Source organism: Fringilla coelebs (genome assembly GCF_963513975.1).
Source record: "Fringilla coelebs genome assembly, chromosome: Z".
Classification (NCBI taxonomy): domain Eukaryota; kingdom Metazoa; phylum Chordata; class Aves; order Passeriformes; family Fringillidae; genus Fringilla; species Fringilla coelebs.
In genome coordinates this window covers 14,424,669-14,443,103 of record NC_140031.1, presented here as the reverse complement: position 1 = coordinate 14,443,103, position 18,435 = coordinate 14,424,669, and the positions used below count along the sequence as shown (strand labels likewise).

General features: G+C 39.4%; 1 protein-coding gene across 3 annotated transcripts in view; it reads right to left on the bottom strand.

Annotated features, from left to right (window-relative positions):
• Positions 1 to 11,804: 11,804 nt before the first annotated feature.
• GHR (growth hormone receptor) overlaps positions 11,805 to 18,435 on the bottom strand; it is a 118,066-nt gene continuing 111,435 nt past the window's right edge. For all 3 annotated transcript variants that reach the window (XM_084224899.1, XM_084224900.1, XM_084224901.1), the window contains exons 8-10: positions 17,623 to 17,713; positions 14,869 to 14,938; positions 11,805 to 14,611 (exon numbers count right to left, since the gene is read on the bottom strand). In XM_084224899.1, the coding sequence (XP_084081025.1) occupies positions 13,649 to 14,611; positions 14,869 to 14,938; positions 17,623 to 17,713 (1,124 nt within the window). In that variant the 3' untranslated portion in view covers positions 11,805 to 13,648. The remainder of the gene's footprint in view (positions 14,612 to 14,868; positions 14,939 to 17,622; positions 17,714 to 18,435) is intronic.

Below are 18,435 nucleotides of genomic sequence, written 5' to 3'. Positions count from 1 at the left end.
TCAATATTTACAAGCTTTTATGTGTATGTAACTTCATGAACAAAGCAGTAAGATACTGGCTCTGTTTAAGATTTTTTCCTTCCGTCTACTCCTTCCTTAGTGAAAATAAAACTAATTCATAAGCCAAAGCTCAGTTTTTTAAATTAACAGTTTTAAATTAACAGAATATAGTAAACTTTGAAAAACTAATGCTTAGTTAAATCAATGGGGGTTTTGTCTTTAAATTAATTAGTAATCTTAATTACTTGCAACTTATTACAATGCAATGATTTGTCAAATTGGGGTTTAAAATATGTATTCAGGACACTCAAATTTTTAAAACAATTACCCATCTTAATATTCTGTTAGACAATAATTTAAATGTACACTATGAATATCAGTCTTTTGACTTTTCCAATCCTTATCATGGGCAGCATCTTATGCTTGTCAATCACCATTTTTTTCATTATACTTTTAAAACTGTGTTCCACTCTCCACATTTAGACAGAGGATTGAATTCAGGGAGCTGCCACGTTGAGTTGTTTTGTTTGTGTGTTTCCTTATTCTATGGCATCACTTGTTTTCTCGGAAGACAGGATGTGCTCAGCACTTGGCAACAGTACCACTGGGTACAAAACTCCTGCTGAACTGGAACAGTAAATTAAAAATGATGTTGTATTATTAATGTTGTATTTTTTTCCAGCAGGAAAACTCATCACTGTTATTTTTGTGCATATTACTATTACACATTATGTCTTCAAAAGGCACTTTTTGTCAAACCTCCCACTCCTGTTTTGAACTGATATTTATGTCACTGGGGAAAAAAATTACAGATTTAAATCGTGGGTTTGACTGCAGTGACACCTTCTTTTAACGCCTCTTTGACCCCTTGCCACCCATGCTTTCCCGCTTTTAAAACTATTGTAGCTGATGATCCCGTTTTGAAAGTTGTTTTCGATTTTTTGCTGCATATGGCAGTGAAACATACATATATATATACACACACATACAGAGTGAGAGAGAGACACAGATATTAACTGAATGTAGGAATTATTCAGCAGCAGGCACGTCCAGCCCTCCCGTCCTCTCCCGCTCCTCGCCTTCGCCGCCGCGCCTCAGGCTCCTGAGGGGAGCGCGCGCGCCCTCCACGGCGGGAAACCCCGCCCCGCCGGCGGAGCGTACCACCACCGGCCCTGCGGGGGCGCGCCCTCCCCTCCTCCCCCGCTGGTGGGCTCGGCCGACCCCGACGTGCTTACAGCCTCCCCTCAGGTGCGATGGGGCTCCCCCTTAAATCATGGATGTGTCCTCATTAGACAGGTGTTAATTTACTTTATGGACCTAGGTATTTTACAGAAATAGGCTTTATAATTGCATTCCTGGAGCCCAAGCTGCAGTCTAGTATGTGGCATTTCACCCTTAAGCAGAAAGGAGTAGCCGAGACTCATAAATGCTTGTAGTTGAACAGAACGACGAAAGTCAGGGGGTCTACAGAAGTGTGAAGTGGTATGTCAGCTCCTGACCTACTCTGTGAGCACATGGGAGTGGGTTAAAGGGGTAAGATGAAGAGGGAAGGGAAGGGAAGGGAAGGGAAGGGAAGGGAAGGGAAGGGAAGGGAAGGGAAGGGAAGGGAAGGGAAGGGAAGGGAAGGGAAGGGAAGGGAAGGGAAGGGGTCTTGGGTAGTCTTGATCTCCTCTATAGTCCATTCCCACTTCTTGGCCTCATTCCTGCATTTGTGCTGTGCTAGGTTGTGCTCCAGAAACTGGAACAACAGTGTTTGTCCTGGAAAAGTGCGGCACTACCTCCACATGGCCCCTTCTCCAGCCACTTCATGTTCTTTCTCACACTGTGTTAGTGCCTTTACAATCTTTAGTGACTACCAACAATTCTTGTCTGTTATTACCAGCTGTGCTTTCTTGGCTCCACAGCAATCCAGATATCCATGTTCAAGACATACACATTGAGGCATACACACTTATCTTTTGAGATTCTAGAGTATAAATGGACTTCTTGTCCAAAATGCTAAATACTCCACAGCTTTCTCAGATAAACAGTTTTTGTCTTGAATAGAGTGGGAAGATGTTATGTCTTGAATACTTTTTGGTGCTGTCCCCATGAACAGAACTGTCTGTTGTGCAAATCAGGAGATGTGGGTGAATGCAGGACCTTCTGTGCCTGCAAACACCCAGAAGAATAACAACCTACCAGTCACGGTCACACATGCTGTTTGGCAGGCAGCTGCTTTATCAGAACATCTGTGGGTTGGTTGTGTGCACTGGGACATTGACTAGGCAAATTGATAAAAATAATTTTCATAGCTAGAAGGTCTGCAGCTGAGATATCAATGGGGGAAGGACACAGTGCCAAGTGTGTCATGGGCAGATATTAATAGAGGAGGTACCCAGGGAACTTGGTACATGCTACTCACGTTTTCTAGCTCACTTTTCTTGTTCCACGTACCAATTTTTACAAAACCTCTTTCATAGTTTCAGTTGTCCTTGTAAATGGCACAAAATTTTTAAAAGGTTTGGTACTTCCAAAAATTTGAATTAAAAATTTGTAATTAAAGTTAATAAAATCGTTAATCACAGCAATTAATGTTCCTTTTAGACCTAGAAAAAGGTCCACTGATGGTTACTAAAGAGAGAAAACCCCACCAAACTCTTGAGTAGTGGGCATTTTACCGCACAGTAAACCACAGTATATCGCCCAGATTGTTTTTTGTGTTATTTAGCTGTATTTTTGTTGTGTGGATTACATCCATAGGAAGACTGGAAGTGAAGTCTAAAATCCAGGTTTTATGATTAGACAAAATTTTTAGTGTCCACGTTATATTTGTGATACATCAGTGTCCACATGTTATATTTGTAATAAAGCTATACTAAATGAGCTGTGTGTAAATACGTCATTCGACTTCTGAGAAGGTGATTACTGTGAACTGGGCAAAAGTGCAGAAAATAAACATTGAGGGAAAAATGTTTGACAGATTTTGACACAGAAATACATGGAATGAAGTCTATAAGCCAGGGCTAGAACATTTAGCTTGTAAAAGGTTTAACAGTCAGAAAATATTCTTTTGTTTTAGCTTTTAAAATATTGTTGCTAAAATAAGCAGTTTAACACTGCATGCTTCCAAAAGATGAGATTTTAATCTGTAGTTCATTTAGAGTTTGTTCTAATTTTTTTTTGTCCTTTTATAGGGTAGTAACTTTTTGTGCAAGGCAGTTCAAGTGTCTGGTGGTCACTGAAAAAATGTTTGACATCCATGGTGTATTAGGCAGGAAAGCAGCAGGTAGCTGACGATGCATACTGCAACATACAGCGAGGTTCTGACACATATGGAAAACACTGATGCCTTTTATTGCCATTGTGAGCATCCCTGTAAGTGAAACTGCTGCACCAAAGACCTGTGACAAGACATTGTTTCATATTGTTTCTCACAAACAACACAATCTATGTACATTTAAAATCTCATGGTGAGGCATGGGCTTGAGCAGTGTTTTAGTGATCTTCATGCCATTTTGATGGTCTTTAACAACCTTCTGTACAACCCTAGCCATCTCAAATGGATGTGTCAGATTCTTTCACAAAGTAAAGCTTTGCAAGATTCAATGCAGTTTACAAAATTGTTTTGTCTTTTTCTGAAGAAGACGTGGAAGGAAGAGTATAGGTTTTAACCTGCTCTAGACTGCCAGAGCACTCATCCCAGTGTTTGGTAAAGTACCACGTGGACTTTAGTGTCAGATTGCAGAGTAACTTAATAAGATGGAGTGTAAATTGTACTGTCATTTATCTGGAGCATCAATGTACTGTTTGACATGTTATATTCCTTTTGAGAAAAGGATTTGTTTTTCTGGTTTAGGAGATGAAAGCTGTCTGAAAGGGTGTTTGGTATAGAAGTACCCATTTCTGTTGCATTCTCCAAAATGTTTAAATTTGTCCAAACAATGAAAGCAGAAATATACACAAAATACATACAAATAGGTGTTTATTTGTATTGGGTTTGTATGGCAAAGTTTTGGTAGCAGAGGAAGAGTGGGGAGAGCTACAGGAGTGGCTTCTTTGAGATGCTGCCAGAGGCTTTCCCCACGTCTGTCAGAGCCAGTGTGCACTGGTTCCAAGACAGAGTCATCTCTGGCCGAGGCCAGTCCCATTGGAGATAGTAGAACCACCTCTGTGATTATGTATTTAAAAAGGAAAAAAATTACCATGCAGTTGTAATTGTGGCCAGAGAAGAGAGGAGTGAGAGTATGAGAGAGGAACCACTCTGCAGAAACCAAGGTTAGTGCAGGAGGAGGGGCAGGAGGTGCTTCAGGCACTGGAGCAGATTCCCCTGCAGCCCGTGCTGAGACCCTGGTGAGGCAGCTGTGCCCCTGCAGCTCTTGGGGGTCAGTGCCAGAGCACGTGAATGCCCAGATGAAGGCTGTGACCCTGTGGGAAGTCCGTGCTGGAGCACGCTCCTGGCGTGGTGTGGCAGGTTTGCTGGTAGGGCCAGTGACCCTGTGGGGGACCCACACTGGAGCAAGCTGTTCTTGAAGGACTGCACCCCATGGAAAAGGACCCATGCTGGAGCAGTTCATTAAGAACTGCAGCTCATGGGAAAGACTGACACTGGAGAAGTTAATGGAGAGCTGTCTCCCATGGGAGGGACTCCACCCTGAAGAAGGGGAAGGACTCTTCTCCCTGAGCAGCAGTAGGACCAACATGTGGTGATGTGACCATAACCCCCATTTCTGTCTTCCTGCACCATTGGTGGGGAGGAAGTAGAGCTGGGAAAGGAGGGAGGTGTGGGTGGAAAGTGTTTTTAAGATTTGTTTCTCATTATCCTGGCCTGGTTTTGATTTGTAATAAATTCAATCTGTTTTCCCCCAAGTCAAGTCTGTTTTGCCTGTGATAATTGATGAGTGATCTCTCTGTTTTTATTTCAACTCAGGAACCTATTGTTATACTTTTGCCCCCCTGTCCAGTTGCAGAGGGGAGTGATAGAGCAGCACTGGTAGGTACCGGTTATCCAGCCAGGGTCGACCCACCACATAGTCCAGTATGGTAATATGGTACAACATTTAAAATAGATAAATATATAAATAAATATATCAATGTATATGAGCAAATATACCTGCTAAAACAGTATCTGTAACCATAAAAATCACCTCAGGGAAAAAAGTTGATTTTGTGTTTGTTACCTAAGTATTGGCATGGGAGTCTTAAGGGGAAAACAAATAGTCGCTTACTTTAGCATGTGTTTTAGCTGTTATTTTCTTCAGAAACAGAACAGAAATTTCTGCTCACAAAGTATTTTTTTCCTCCGTTCTTGTGTCTTTTTGCTTGTCAAAGGATGACCTAATCTCTGCTTTATAGCTTCAGTAGTTGAAAAAAAATGGTTTAGCATTAGAGATTAGCATTTAGATTAGAATAAAAGTTTCATTTTTTGTAACTTGAGACTGGTAAGCAGTAAATTTCTTATGTTCCTTATATGAATCCCATACCTTGCAATTTTAACAGGAATGTTCTGTGATGCAATATGAACCAAAAAAAAGAAAAAAGAAAGAAAGTAAACACAAGCTAAATGACAAGTGAAATCTCCTAAAATGTGTATCATTCAGTGAATCTGTGAAAACCCACACAATCTTCTTTGTGAACTGTTTTACATGTTCAGTGTAAAATGGCTTTTGTTTGTTTTGAGAAATAACTTCCCAAATTACTACAGATGGAAAACTATCTCACTGTATCTTGCTGTCTACAGGTCTTTGTCCAGAATAGCCTGTGTTCATCGGAAGCATAACTCATAATAAAATACTTAGCTATATGGAATGGAGGTAGCCTGTTCCAGTGCTTTGTTGCGAAAACATATGTGCTGTTTCCAAGAGTCAAAAAGCCCCTTGTATGTCATTAGAGTCTGAGAACCTTGCAGTCATTTAGCTGGTCAGACCAACACTTTTGTTTTAAAAGTTTCAACCATCACCCAAGCAGGAGGGAAAGCTTTGATTTGTAGCAGAGGTCATTGCTCTTTTTCTGACACAGTTTTTTTTCCATAGATCACAGAATCATAGAATGGCCTGGGTTGGAAGGGGCCTTAAAGGTACTGTAGTTTCTATCCCCCTGGTGTCCCCAGGGGGACACTTTTTGCTGGCTCAGGTTGCTGAGAACTCCATCCAGCCTGGCCCTAAAGACTTCCAGTGATGGGACAGACACAGTTTCTCTGGATATGTATGTATCTATGGCAAAACAGAAATCATATACCTTGACTAAATAATTCAACTACATTAAAATAAAAGTTTAATCTATGCTACAGGGAAGAGAGTTCTATCTATATTGTTATTCTTGTGCCCTGAGTTCTTTAGTAGTCAATTATTCTTCATTAGAATGTATCAGTATCAACCATTTGGATCCACTTTCACAGAGAATGTAGTTATGCAAAACCAGATTCATGATCTTGCTGAAAATCTTGAAGTCATTATGATAATTTTATCCTCAGAAGATTTTCACTTTACAAATTACTATTTACTATTTATACTGCATCCATGTCAGCATTCCAGTCATGTCAAAACTCTGTCCTGCAAGTCATGGTGCAAGCCTACAAAAACTCACAGTCTTTTCTTGGAAGCATTTAACAGATATTCTATCCATTATAAATAGGCTATGACAAAGATGACTGATGGATCTCAGAGACAAAGAATAATAGAGAAAGAAGAATGAACTCAAGAGAAGTGATTGGGTTGCTTCCTGGCTTTCTGCGTAATCTCACATGTATTCCTGTGCTTTCCCATCTACATTGGATTTATCTGTTGTATGCTGATGGGTCAAACTATTATATTTCAGATTTAAGCACAAATGTAGCTTATTATATTCTTACAATTTATATTCTTACAATTTATTTGTAATTCTGGATCTCTTGTACTTTTAAAGTAATACTGAATTTCTGACCTAGTTTTCTTCTACACCTAAAAAACCCAGGTTGGTGGTGAGTGTTTAAACCATGCAAATGTCTGGCAAGGAGCATATTATCTGAAATACATTTCTCTGAAATCACAGAATATTCTGAGATTGAAGGGACCCAGAAGGATCACCAGATCTAAAGTGAGTGGCCAGTACAGGGATCAAACCTATGATCTCCGTGTTGTTAGCGCCATGCTCTAACAGTACACCATAGGATCTTTTGTAAGGGAGTACATTTTCCAGCAATTCTCAAATCTTGTCTTATTGATCCTATCTGAAGCTGTCCATTTGGATGATATTTTCTTTGTTTTCTTACTTTTCCCTCCATTGACTATTAGTCCTTCGCCTATGGAAGTTAAACAGTTGGGGGCAGTCTTGTGAGAAAGGAATACTTGTGCCTTGTGCATAATTTGCTACACCATTCCCTGCGGAATCAGGAATGTAACTTGTAAAGAGACATGTGTCTGTTGTATTTCTGTTTATGACAGTGCTTAATTTCAGTGCCAAGTTGAGAGCATACATTTTTGCTTCTAAATAGTAATTTCATACATTCCTCAACAAAGTAAATTCAGAAGGTTGTTGTAATTGATTGATTGCTGATTGGTAGAGATCAGCTAAGCAATACAAACCACATTCAAAAGAGTGACACAATTTTGCCATTATTTATACTACAAAATCAAGAGACCATGTGTCCCTGGAGCTTTTAATAAAATAGGTCATTCTTTGGCTAGTCTGTTCATGGTATGTGACTGTGACTACAAAGTGTATGAACCGTAACTAAGTAAAATTTTGCCTCTTCAAACACAGTAGGTTTACAAATCTAATTGCTGTTAATACAGGAGCTTATCAAGAGTTGCACGTTGTTCCAGCAACGTGCAGAAAATGTCACTTAAAATTTTCATGGCATTTCAGGGCAACAGTAAATCTTTCTCATTCCACCAAAAAATATGCTGTGAAAAAGAAAGAATTCCATCACATTGTTAAAATCTTGGCTTAAGGAACCCAACACAGCTAGGCCACAGGTGGAGGATAGGATGCTCATCATGATCTCTGGGTAGCAACCATACCTCAGATGTGCTCAGATGTCTGTTGAAGAAGGGTTAGACGTACTCATTTGGTACCACAGTTTTAGCTAGAAATCATGTTGTCTTTAGTAAATTTCCAAGCCTGAGCCTTACTCTGCCAAGGAAAGTACATTTAGTTGGCTCACAGAATTAGTTCCTGAAGGAGTTTTTCATTCAAAAGGGCAAGGTTGGTATTTCCTCTGTAACTTGAGACTGTAGCAATGTACACGCTACACGGATAGCTGCTGGGAAAAAGATCTGAAAAGTTTTAGTATGAGGAAGTTAACCGACACTGTATTGTTCTATAATTTATGTCTTTCTAGTATAATATTGTAAGGTTTTGTATTCAGGGGAAATAATATATATTAAAAAGAAAAATCTGTTGAAATGACTACTAAAAAAAAAAAAAGACAAATCAGTTTCCTGGCATGTCTAGCTCTCGGGTGTCTGTTATCGAACAGATTTAATTTCCTTCGTACTCCTTGAGTACGAGCTCAAAAGCAGACCAGGAACAGTAGTGGGACCATCATCTGTAGCATTGTGATGGGAAGCTATAGAAAGTTGTAAGCATAAGCTCATCAACTTTGCTTTTACTCCCCTAAGCCTTCTGCAGACTTTTATTTCCTCCAGTGTCAAAGAGGGGAGTTCACCTATGTTCTCTCACAAATTACCACATGATGTGTGATGATCTGCTTTCTCAGACTAATTGCAGGAAGGTAATGTATCATTAGTCAGCTAATTTTCAAGTATTAGGGTAAAGAAGCTTATATTATGCAAAAGAAATACCAAATACTGTAGTGATAAAAAAATTAAACCTGTAAAACAGTGCGCCAGTTTACTAGATGCATCAATTTTAATAACTGCATCTGCTTATCCTACTGACTGCTGGCAGCCACTCTGCTGTGCCTGTTTCTCTGACACTGCTGGTACAGTTTCTCTTCTGCTTCTGCATGTTACCTACTCTAATAGCCCTGATTAGAGAAGATAAGGAAGCACTCGCTCAGTACAGTTATGCCAGAGTGTTTAAGTAGTATACTAATCACAGAAATGGATTTGGATTACATCTTGCTTCTCTGTGGCCTGAGGGTATGGTTTCTATGGCAGTTAAAGCACTGACTGTGTATGCAATTAATAATGATTAGTCAGAGAGAAGAATTTGTACTGCTAAATTACATTTAGACAGAGTCAGTTCCAAGAGAGAACTATATCCACTTGTATCTCCTAATAGTCAATTGATTATAAAAGCTGGTTAAATTCTTACCAATTCCACCATCTTGGTGATATAGATATTCTGAGTTAAACTGAAAAATTGGTATTGCAAAACTAAGATTCTGTAGTGTTTACTTCTTTTCCCACCACCCAAGTTTGCATTTCTTCTGTAATAAAAATAGTATAATGCTCCAAACATTTCCACCAAATTCACAGAATGTCTAGGTTGGAGGAGACCTTCAAGATCAGCGAGTCCTACCCATGCCCTAACACCTCAACTAAACCATGGCACCGAGTGCCACATCCAGTCTTTTTTTAAACACATCCAGGGATGGTGACTCCACCACTTTCCCAGTCAGGCCATTCCAGAACTTTATCACTCTTTCCATAAAATAACTTTTTCCTCACATCCAACCTATATTTCCCTTGGTGCAGCTTAAGGCTGTGTCCTCTTGTTCTGTCAGCTGCTGCCTGGAGAAAGAGACCAACCCCACCCGACTACAGCCTCTTTCAGGAAGCTGTAGATGGTGATAAGGGCACCCCTGAGTCTCCTCTTCTCCAGGTGAACACCCCCAGCTCCCTCAGTGGCTCCTGGCAGGGTTTGTGTTCCCAGCCCCTCACCAGCCCCGTTGCCTCCTCTGGACGCGCTCGAGCGTCTCAACGTCCTTCCCACACTGAGGGGCCAGAGCTGGACACAGCACTCAGGGTTTGGTCTCACCAGTGCTGAGAACAGGGGAGAATGACCTCCCTGCTCCTGCTGGCCACACTGCTCCTGATACAGGCCAGGATGCCTTTTTTTCTCCCTTTTCTGCCTCTTCCTCTCAGATCAGGTAGTCTGCGTCAGGCACTCCTCAGGGGCCTGGTAATAGGCCCCTGAGCAAATCTCAAAGGAAAGAAAGTTGCCTGTTGCTAAATGTCATATGGTTTGAAGTTTTTCTTTGAACCAGAGAATTACTTCCCATTCTTACAACTATGCTGATGCATATGTAATTAAATATATTAAACTGTAAATGACAGTAAAGTGTTCCCAATAGAGACTGCCATCAATGAATTGAAGCATTTCTAAAATCATGGCAGGTGTAAAGAGCACTCAACTCTTCTTTAGTGCTTCATTCTTAAAAAGAAAATATACCTTTTATAATGTTAATTTTCATTCAGACTGAACAGCTCCCATAATCTGCTGATCTCACTCCCTCTATCATAAGTCAGAAAAAATATTTCACCCTAAGTAGTAAAGAATAGTAGTGTAAGTCATTATGCTTGACAAAATTATTTCTTATCTTAATGGAAACTAGTATAGATGAAGCTTTTTTCAGTTTCTTGTAACACTAAGCCTCGGAAATTTACATTTTCTTTGATGGATAAAAAGAGACTCAAATCCAAACTTTTCCAAACCAAGGTGGCTTCTTGCTGTCACCAACAGACAGGCAGCAGAACAACTTGAGTTCTTGCTTTTGATAACCAACATGGTTTCTGAATAGAGATTCTAGAACAGGTTAAAGTCTGCCACATAATCTATGAACAAAATGTCATTCCAAGAAAGGGAACATGTGCAGGCACTTTACATGCAGATTGGCCAATGTGTTTGAGACAGGCTTTAATGTGAAGGACTTTTTGGGTGGGATCCAAAATGGCAATGCTTACATCATTCCATCCAATTAGGAATAGACCAGGCCAACCAGAGCAGTGACAAATGTTCCCTAGCTGCCTTCTAAAGTAATAACCAACACACCAACCACCTCAAGGAAGGGGTGTCTGTGTGTGTGTGGTTGTGGTAATTCACCTGCACCCCTTCTGGGAGACCTGCATGCCCAGTTATTTCCCTGGAATGTTTGTAGATCAATTCAAGCAGCATAGGGAATAAAAAAGCCTTCTAATATGTAATGCTTGGCTGGGTAGATGAGGGGAGAGCAGTGGATGTTGTCTACCTGGATTTCTGCAAGGCTTTTTAACACTATCTCCTGTAACATCCTTAGAAGAAGCTCAGGAAGCATGGGTTGATGAGCAGACAATGCGGTGGGTTGAGAATTGACTGTCAGAGCTCAGAGGGTTGTGATCAGCAGTGCGGAGTGCTGCAGTCAGCCGTGTTCCCCAGGGCTCAGTACTGGGTCCATCTTGTTCAGCTCATTGATCAGTGACCTGGCTGAAGGCACTGGGATGAAGGGACAAGTTTGAGGATGCCACAGGGCTGGGAGGAGGGGTTGACACTCCAGGAGGCTGTGTGAGATCTGGACAGGCAGAGAGCAGTGTGGAGAGGAACCTAATGAAGTTCCACAAAGGCAAATTTGCAGGGTCCTGCAGCTGGGGAAGAATAAACCCATGCACCAGTACAGGCTGGGGACTAGCCTGCCAATCATAGGATGTTCCAGCAGCATGTAAATGGGTCAGCTAAACTGGCAACACATCTTGGCCAGCTCTGGGTGCAGTATGTCCTATGTCTCCATACACATCCATTAGTGAAAACAATGATTACATAAGGCATTGTTTCTATTCTAAGGAAAGTAGCTTTATATTTTATTCTATGAGAAATATTTGATTTATCCTAATAAAATCTCTATTATCCATTTAAAAAAATTAATGATCTGCAAAAAAAACACATTGTGTCCAGACAGATCAAAGACAATACATTTATTAAACTTTGAGAAAAACAAACAAAACACTAACATAGAGAAAGTTAAATAGAAACTGAAAGACACATTTTCTGACCGGCATATCATGGCTTGTGTGACCAGTAAAGTACCAAAATGACATTCTGAGTTTGACTGAGGTATTTAACTATTTTTGGCAATAGAAACAGAGTAAGAAACTTCTTTCAAACACACACATAGGCATTACTTGCATTAGTGTCTATCATCTATGAAATTTTATATGAAACTAAATAATGCAGCTGTTAGAAAATTATAGCAGCAAATTAGCAGAATATCTAATGCACATTTACCATAAAGTACGTGCTAAACTTAAAAATCCCACCCAGTAGTTGGGCCCAGTTGTGTAGCACTTGGTCACAAAAAGAGCATCAGTGAGTTCAGTTGGAGACATCATAAGCAAGACCTGAATTTGTTGCACATCATACACTTCTGTTCAGGTCAGAGTAAAGAAATGAATGTTCCTATTTGCCTTCTAAGAAGAACCCTGCTGTGATGAAACCATGGCCTAGGAAGGTAACTCTTGAAACAATAAGAGTTAATTGCAAAGCTCTGTTAGGTTCTTAACATGCAAGAACAAAGAGAGCTAGCTTCCCCACTGAGTTTCAGTTTTCTCTCCTTTCCTTCTGAAAGTCTGCCTAACACAGTCACAGGAGATGCTGTTAGGCTGCAAAAACAAAAACCACGTTTGAACAATACTGCACTTGATCCCCTTGTTCCACTGAAGTATTTTAATCCTGTTATATATTTAAAAATTAACTGCTGGCTAACTTCTGAAGTCCTTAATTTATTTTTTTTAAATAAAGACTTTATGTGGCACAGACTAATAAATGTAATAATGATACCTTTGGCTCTGGAAGGGCTTCAGAAGTTGGTCAAATATGAAGATACTATGCTGCTAAGTTATCAGAGCTTATTCACGTGTTCTCAAAAATATTCAGTGAAAATTTAGTTGCACAGTGTTTAATACTGTGGTCAACAAGATTTTGTTTATAAAAAGTGTATTATTATTACCATTAACTAGAATCTGATGAGGAACAGAATAATTTGCCCAAATATGCTGTATATTTTAAAATTTTACATAGAACTTTAAATTACATGTGTATTTTTATAATAGTTACTGTAAGAAAGTAATAGAATCAGTTACTTTTAAGTTCCTACAATATTCAAAAATCTTTATATAGGTTTCTTTGGAGGTATAAAATGGCTCTGTAAAAACCTATTTTTCTTTTAGCTGTGAACAAAATTTTAAAAAACAGAAAACTCCTTTTTAGGACTGCAGCAATTACATTACTTAAATGGGTCACCATAATTGAACTGCGTTATTTGGTGTAATAGAAAACATTTATGGTTTTATGACCAAAGTATTAAAATATATTTTACCAATTTGTATAAACCAAAATAGATGTGTTATTTACTCAGGCTACTTTTGTGTTTTCACCTATATGATCAGTTCCCAACTATTGATATAAAGATGTCTGCCAACAGCAGTTTTTTTCTAAATTCTTACACTTTAAACCACCTGATTTTTAGCTTTATCAAAATGCACAATTTACTGTACATTAAACAGTAATTTCAATGTTTAATTTCACAAAAATCAACACCCACAAGAACAAGACAAAACAGCCTCAAGACAAATTCATAGATAATATTTACAGGACACAATAGGAATATTTTGATGTATATTTTACGCTGCAACATTTCAGATAAAATTATAGGAACCACGAAAAACTTTTAGACTTCATTTTGGTTTCAGCATACAAGCCCAAAACTGACTCTCTGCTGTGAAACACTACACACACCTAGTGAAAAAAAGAGCTATGGCATGATTTTATTCAGCTGGTCTGTGCTCACATAGCCACAAGACACATTGAATTCCTTGTCTGGCACCGGCAGCGCGGTGGCATTGAGCACAAGACCTTGTGGAGACTGAACGATGTGGATCGATGTATAGTCTGCGACAGGCATCTCTGAGCTTGGGGGTGCTGCTGTTGAAGCTCCTAGATTGGCAACAGTAGTGGTAAGGCTCTCTGTGGTGAAGTAACCGTCTTCATTGTAGCCTTGTTCCTGAGCATGTGGCTCATTCTCTTCCTGGGAAGTCACAGCAATGCATTTTTTCACATCTGCCTCACAGAAATAGGTGTTGTCCATGGTGAAGTTTTGTTCTGTGCAGGCTTCACGCTGTGCTCTCCCCAACTTGGATTTCTGCCCTGGTGAAAGTACAACCCTGCCTGCTGGAGTAATATCACTCACTTGAGCATAAAAGTCAGTACTTGCCAGTGAATTCTGGTTGCTTATCTGGGCATGGACTGACGGACGGGGTGACTCAGCGCTGTCTCCAAAGGGTGCCCACAGGTGGCTGTTCTCAGACTGAGTATTCCTATGCTGGCGTTGCAGGTCTGTGTTGGCAAGGCTTGGAAGTGACTCGTCATTATCTTGTCTGTCAAGGCACAAGAGATCTTCTTCTTTTTCAGTAGCCTTTTTGAACTGATCACTATCAGAGGTGGCATCACATGTGTCACTTGCGCTGAAGTCTGTCTCTGGAATATCTGGTTCACAACAACTGGCCCGTCCAGAATCATCATCCTTCACTCCCAAGGAGCTGTGAGATTTCAGATGATCTTCACTCAGGAGCCTGTCAGTGTCTGAGGCTCTGTTCTTTTCATCAGGGTCTTCTATGTCCAACTCAATAAACTCAACCCACAAGTCATCACTATATAGCTGCGTCTTGTAGTTGTCATGGCAGGCTAAGATGGAATTCACCTCATCTAGCTTTCCTTTCTACAAAGCAAACAAAAAAGAATTTTATAAAGGAAGTAATAGAAATGCTTGTCCTTTTTATAATGTTGACTTATGTAAAGATGACTGTAGTTATGTAATAATTGCAAAGGCATTAAAAATTATTTTATGCAAACTAATTCTATGCAACTCCCCAGATGTCAGAATTTTCTTCTACAAAATTTTTCTGCCTGGGAAAACAGTTGTTATCTGCTCCTACTGCAAAGATTCTCACTGTAGATTTTAGAGTTCAATATTACCTTCAAAAGATCTGGGTCAATCCCTTTAATCTTTGGAACTGGCACCGGAGGAAAAATAAGCATTTTTAACCTAAAAAAAATAAAAAGGTTTTTAATTGACAGTGGTCTTTTTTGAGGAAGTTACAAAGAAGACAGGCTTACATTGCATTTATATTTAATCACTTCAAAACTTAAATGTTTGAAAATAAAATTTCAAATACTCCTAAGGAAAAGAATATTTTCTCTCATTGCAAATTAAGAAACAAGTTTTCTGCAAACTTCCTTTTTGTAATCAATTAAATTGATGTGGGAATCCATTTTGGAGCCTGGTCTTTGACAATTCAATGCTGTATAGAAAGAGAGTAAATTCCTAGAGCTCTCTGAATACATTCCCTTTTTACATGCTTTTCAATGCAACCTGATACAAACCTCAGTATGTGGTGACCTTTCCAAATTTTTTGTCAGGGACACAGTAGCCTTGCATATGCCCAATAAATTTAAATAGGGGAACAGAAAATGGGAATTAGTGGAAAGAGTGAATTACTTTAGAACTAATAAATAAAACTGAAAAACATCTGCAAAAATTTAGGCTAGTATTTTGCCGTCTCTATGACAGTTCAGCTTCTTGAATTATTAGTGCAACAAATAATATGTAATTAAGGCAGGGGTTTACCCTTTTGGAGAAAGGTCTAGTAACTTGATTGGGCATTTGCAGGCTGTGGGAATACGTATTTTTCTAATCCTTCATAAAGTGCATTCCTAAATTTTAGGGGGCCAAAAAAACCAAACCAAACCACTCCCTCTGCCCCCCCAATTCTAATAGAAGGATGATTATCCCTTAATCAAAATCCAACAGTAGCTGGTCATGCCTGTCTCCTCCATGTTACCTCTCTGCTTCTTTTGTAAACAGATAAAAAAAAGTAAAATTCAAAATTCTCTTTATACTGGGTTAATTGCCTATTTTAGAAAGTAAGGTGTGGGAAATGGTAAATACAAATCCAGATATTAGTGTTGCTGCCTTTTTAGGGACATTGGTGAGGTCCAGGGAGGGTCACAGATGTCTTAAAGAGGGCCTGGAGAGAAATTTCGGCACCTTTGGCTTAACCATGGCACGTCCAAATTCCTCAGATATTTCTGGTTTTGAGCAGATCCTCAGTGTTCTGCCCAGAAAGCCTGGTGAGAGCCAGAAATCCAGTAATTTTCCACCTAATCTCTGGAGAGGCAGTGTAAACTGGTTGGGCTCTCAGGGTTAGAACTTGTGCTTTACAGTTGAATCCACAAATCAGGTATTCTGACAGGACTGGGCATTGCTTCTAATGAAACAGACAAAGAATTTTACCACTCACTGCCTGGAGAAGACATTTGGGAGGGAGAACTGTGCTCTGCTCCTTCCTTAGCCTAGAATAATTCAAGCTTTCATCTCTCAACTCTAATGACCTAAACCTATGGCATCTGTCCTACAGACACTTGTTCAGAGCCTGTGAGATCATAACTGAGGAAAATATGAATTGATATCTTTCAGAATCAGGAGGAAACCAAGCCTGGATATAATTTGCATTATGGAAAACCTTTGCAGGCTCGAGTTTGAAGGAAAGGGCACACACCCACAGTCCAAAAAAACTTTCCACATGAGGTCCTCAGTGGAGAAAAGCTTCTTCCAGCCTTCATGATTAGCATGGAAGATATTTATAAACTCTGATCAGATATATACCCCAGACTTGAGGATTTTCTAAGACTAAGCCGCCTGTTGTTCAGTGTGCTGACCTTAGCTCCTGGTGCTACATGCACGTTGCTCCATTCTGATACATCAAGCTTTTGTCATAAATTGTGTGAGGAGCCTTGCTCTTAAATCTGGGATTGGGATGCTATTGCAGGGAATGGCTTCCTGAAATTAAACTCTGTCAAAGCATAGAGCTTGCCTTAATAAAATATTACTGCTTAATGGAAAAAAAAATGTTTTAGGTCTGCTTCAAATGCACCATATTGTTTTAATTTCAGTATGTGAAATGAAATTTCCCTATTTTTTGGTATGTGCAAAACTACTTAGTGTTCATTTTCAAAGTGTATACACAAGACCACTGAAAACACGCATGTGTGCACTTGGTGTTGCTCCATAGTGTACAACAGTACTGATATGACATCCAAGTTGAATTCTGCCAAAACCTATCCCTGAAAACACATAATAGGGGATTAATTAATTTTAAGACCTGTTATTTTTATGTATGTTTCAATCTTTCCTTTTTGTATATGACACCATTTTATAATTTTTACAAACAATGCAATTCTGGGCTTAGTTTCATTTTATTCCTGTTATCTACAGGAACTGCAGTTTATCCAAAGAGACCAAAAATTGCCCTATGACTCAAGCTCTTTCCCTTGGCTTCAAGAAGTAGAGTTTAGTGGAATGGTCTAAGAACAAAATCAAATACATAGACATAGGTTTGTATTAAACTTTTAAACAGCGTGTGAATAAAAAATAGTATGTTCAAAATTTGAGTGAATAAAAAAACAGCCCCCTTCAAAGCGTAAGTAAATCAATCATGTAAATTCTGCAGAATAAAATGTACTGCAGTGAAAGAGGAAGATCAAGATAATCAGACTACCATGCTGAAGACCCCATACATACTAATCATAGTTCTATGTAATTTACAAGAATAGACAAAAATGCTCAAAATCGTTTCTTGTTCCCTAGATTTGAAATAATTGAAAAAAAATTTTTTTAGCTTTTTTTTAAAGCTACAGATACATAAAGTCAAACAAATAAAAAGTCTCTACCTTGGTTGTTTAGACAGCATGATTGAGATCACTGTTACAGCCAGCCCACACACTCCAAAGACAACAACTAAGAACCATGGAAACTCAACTTCTGAAAGAACAAAACATGAACATGTAAGCAGGAGTCTTCATCTCTGTCACATCTTTAACTTCAGCCTTGTCTTCCACCACCTGAGGATTCCACAGTGGTAAAAACTGATGAAAATTTCTGTAACTTAAATGTGAAATCAAGCAGCAGTCTATGTTCAGCAGAAATAAAAATGTGCTTTTGTCCTAGTTCTGGCCAGCACTTGGAGGTTCTTGGATGCCACCTCATGTCACGGCCAGGGACAGACAAAGGGACTCCCTGCCTTCCAAGAAGAAGGGTATGACTTCTGGTTGAAAAATGTGGTGACATTGTCTGATATTGCTTGTTGACTCTGCAGTGAGCATCTCTCACTCAGAGGGTGTGAACCACCCTCTCTTCTTCATACTTTTGCTATTAATACTTCTGCTTTTACTGTTTGTTTTCTTATCTCATTGCTGTTTCCAGTAAATCACTCACATCTTGGCCTGTGATCTTCACTTCTTGTGTTATCAGTTCTCAACTCCTTCCCACTGGAGCAGAAAGAGGAAGAGGGACTGAGTGAGCAGAGTGTGATTTGGGAGAGGCTCAGTCACGGCAATGAATTGGGAAGTATCATTCCTAATCCATGGCAGCTTTTGGTCTCAGCAGTTTCCATGCATTTATGAGTCCACTGAGACTCCTTGCTACACAAGACTGATTTCATAAATCTAAACAAGATCTTAATAAAGATAATGTCTATAGCAAAA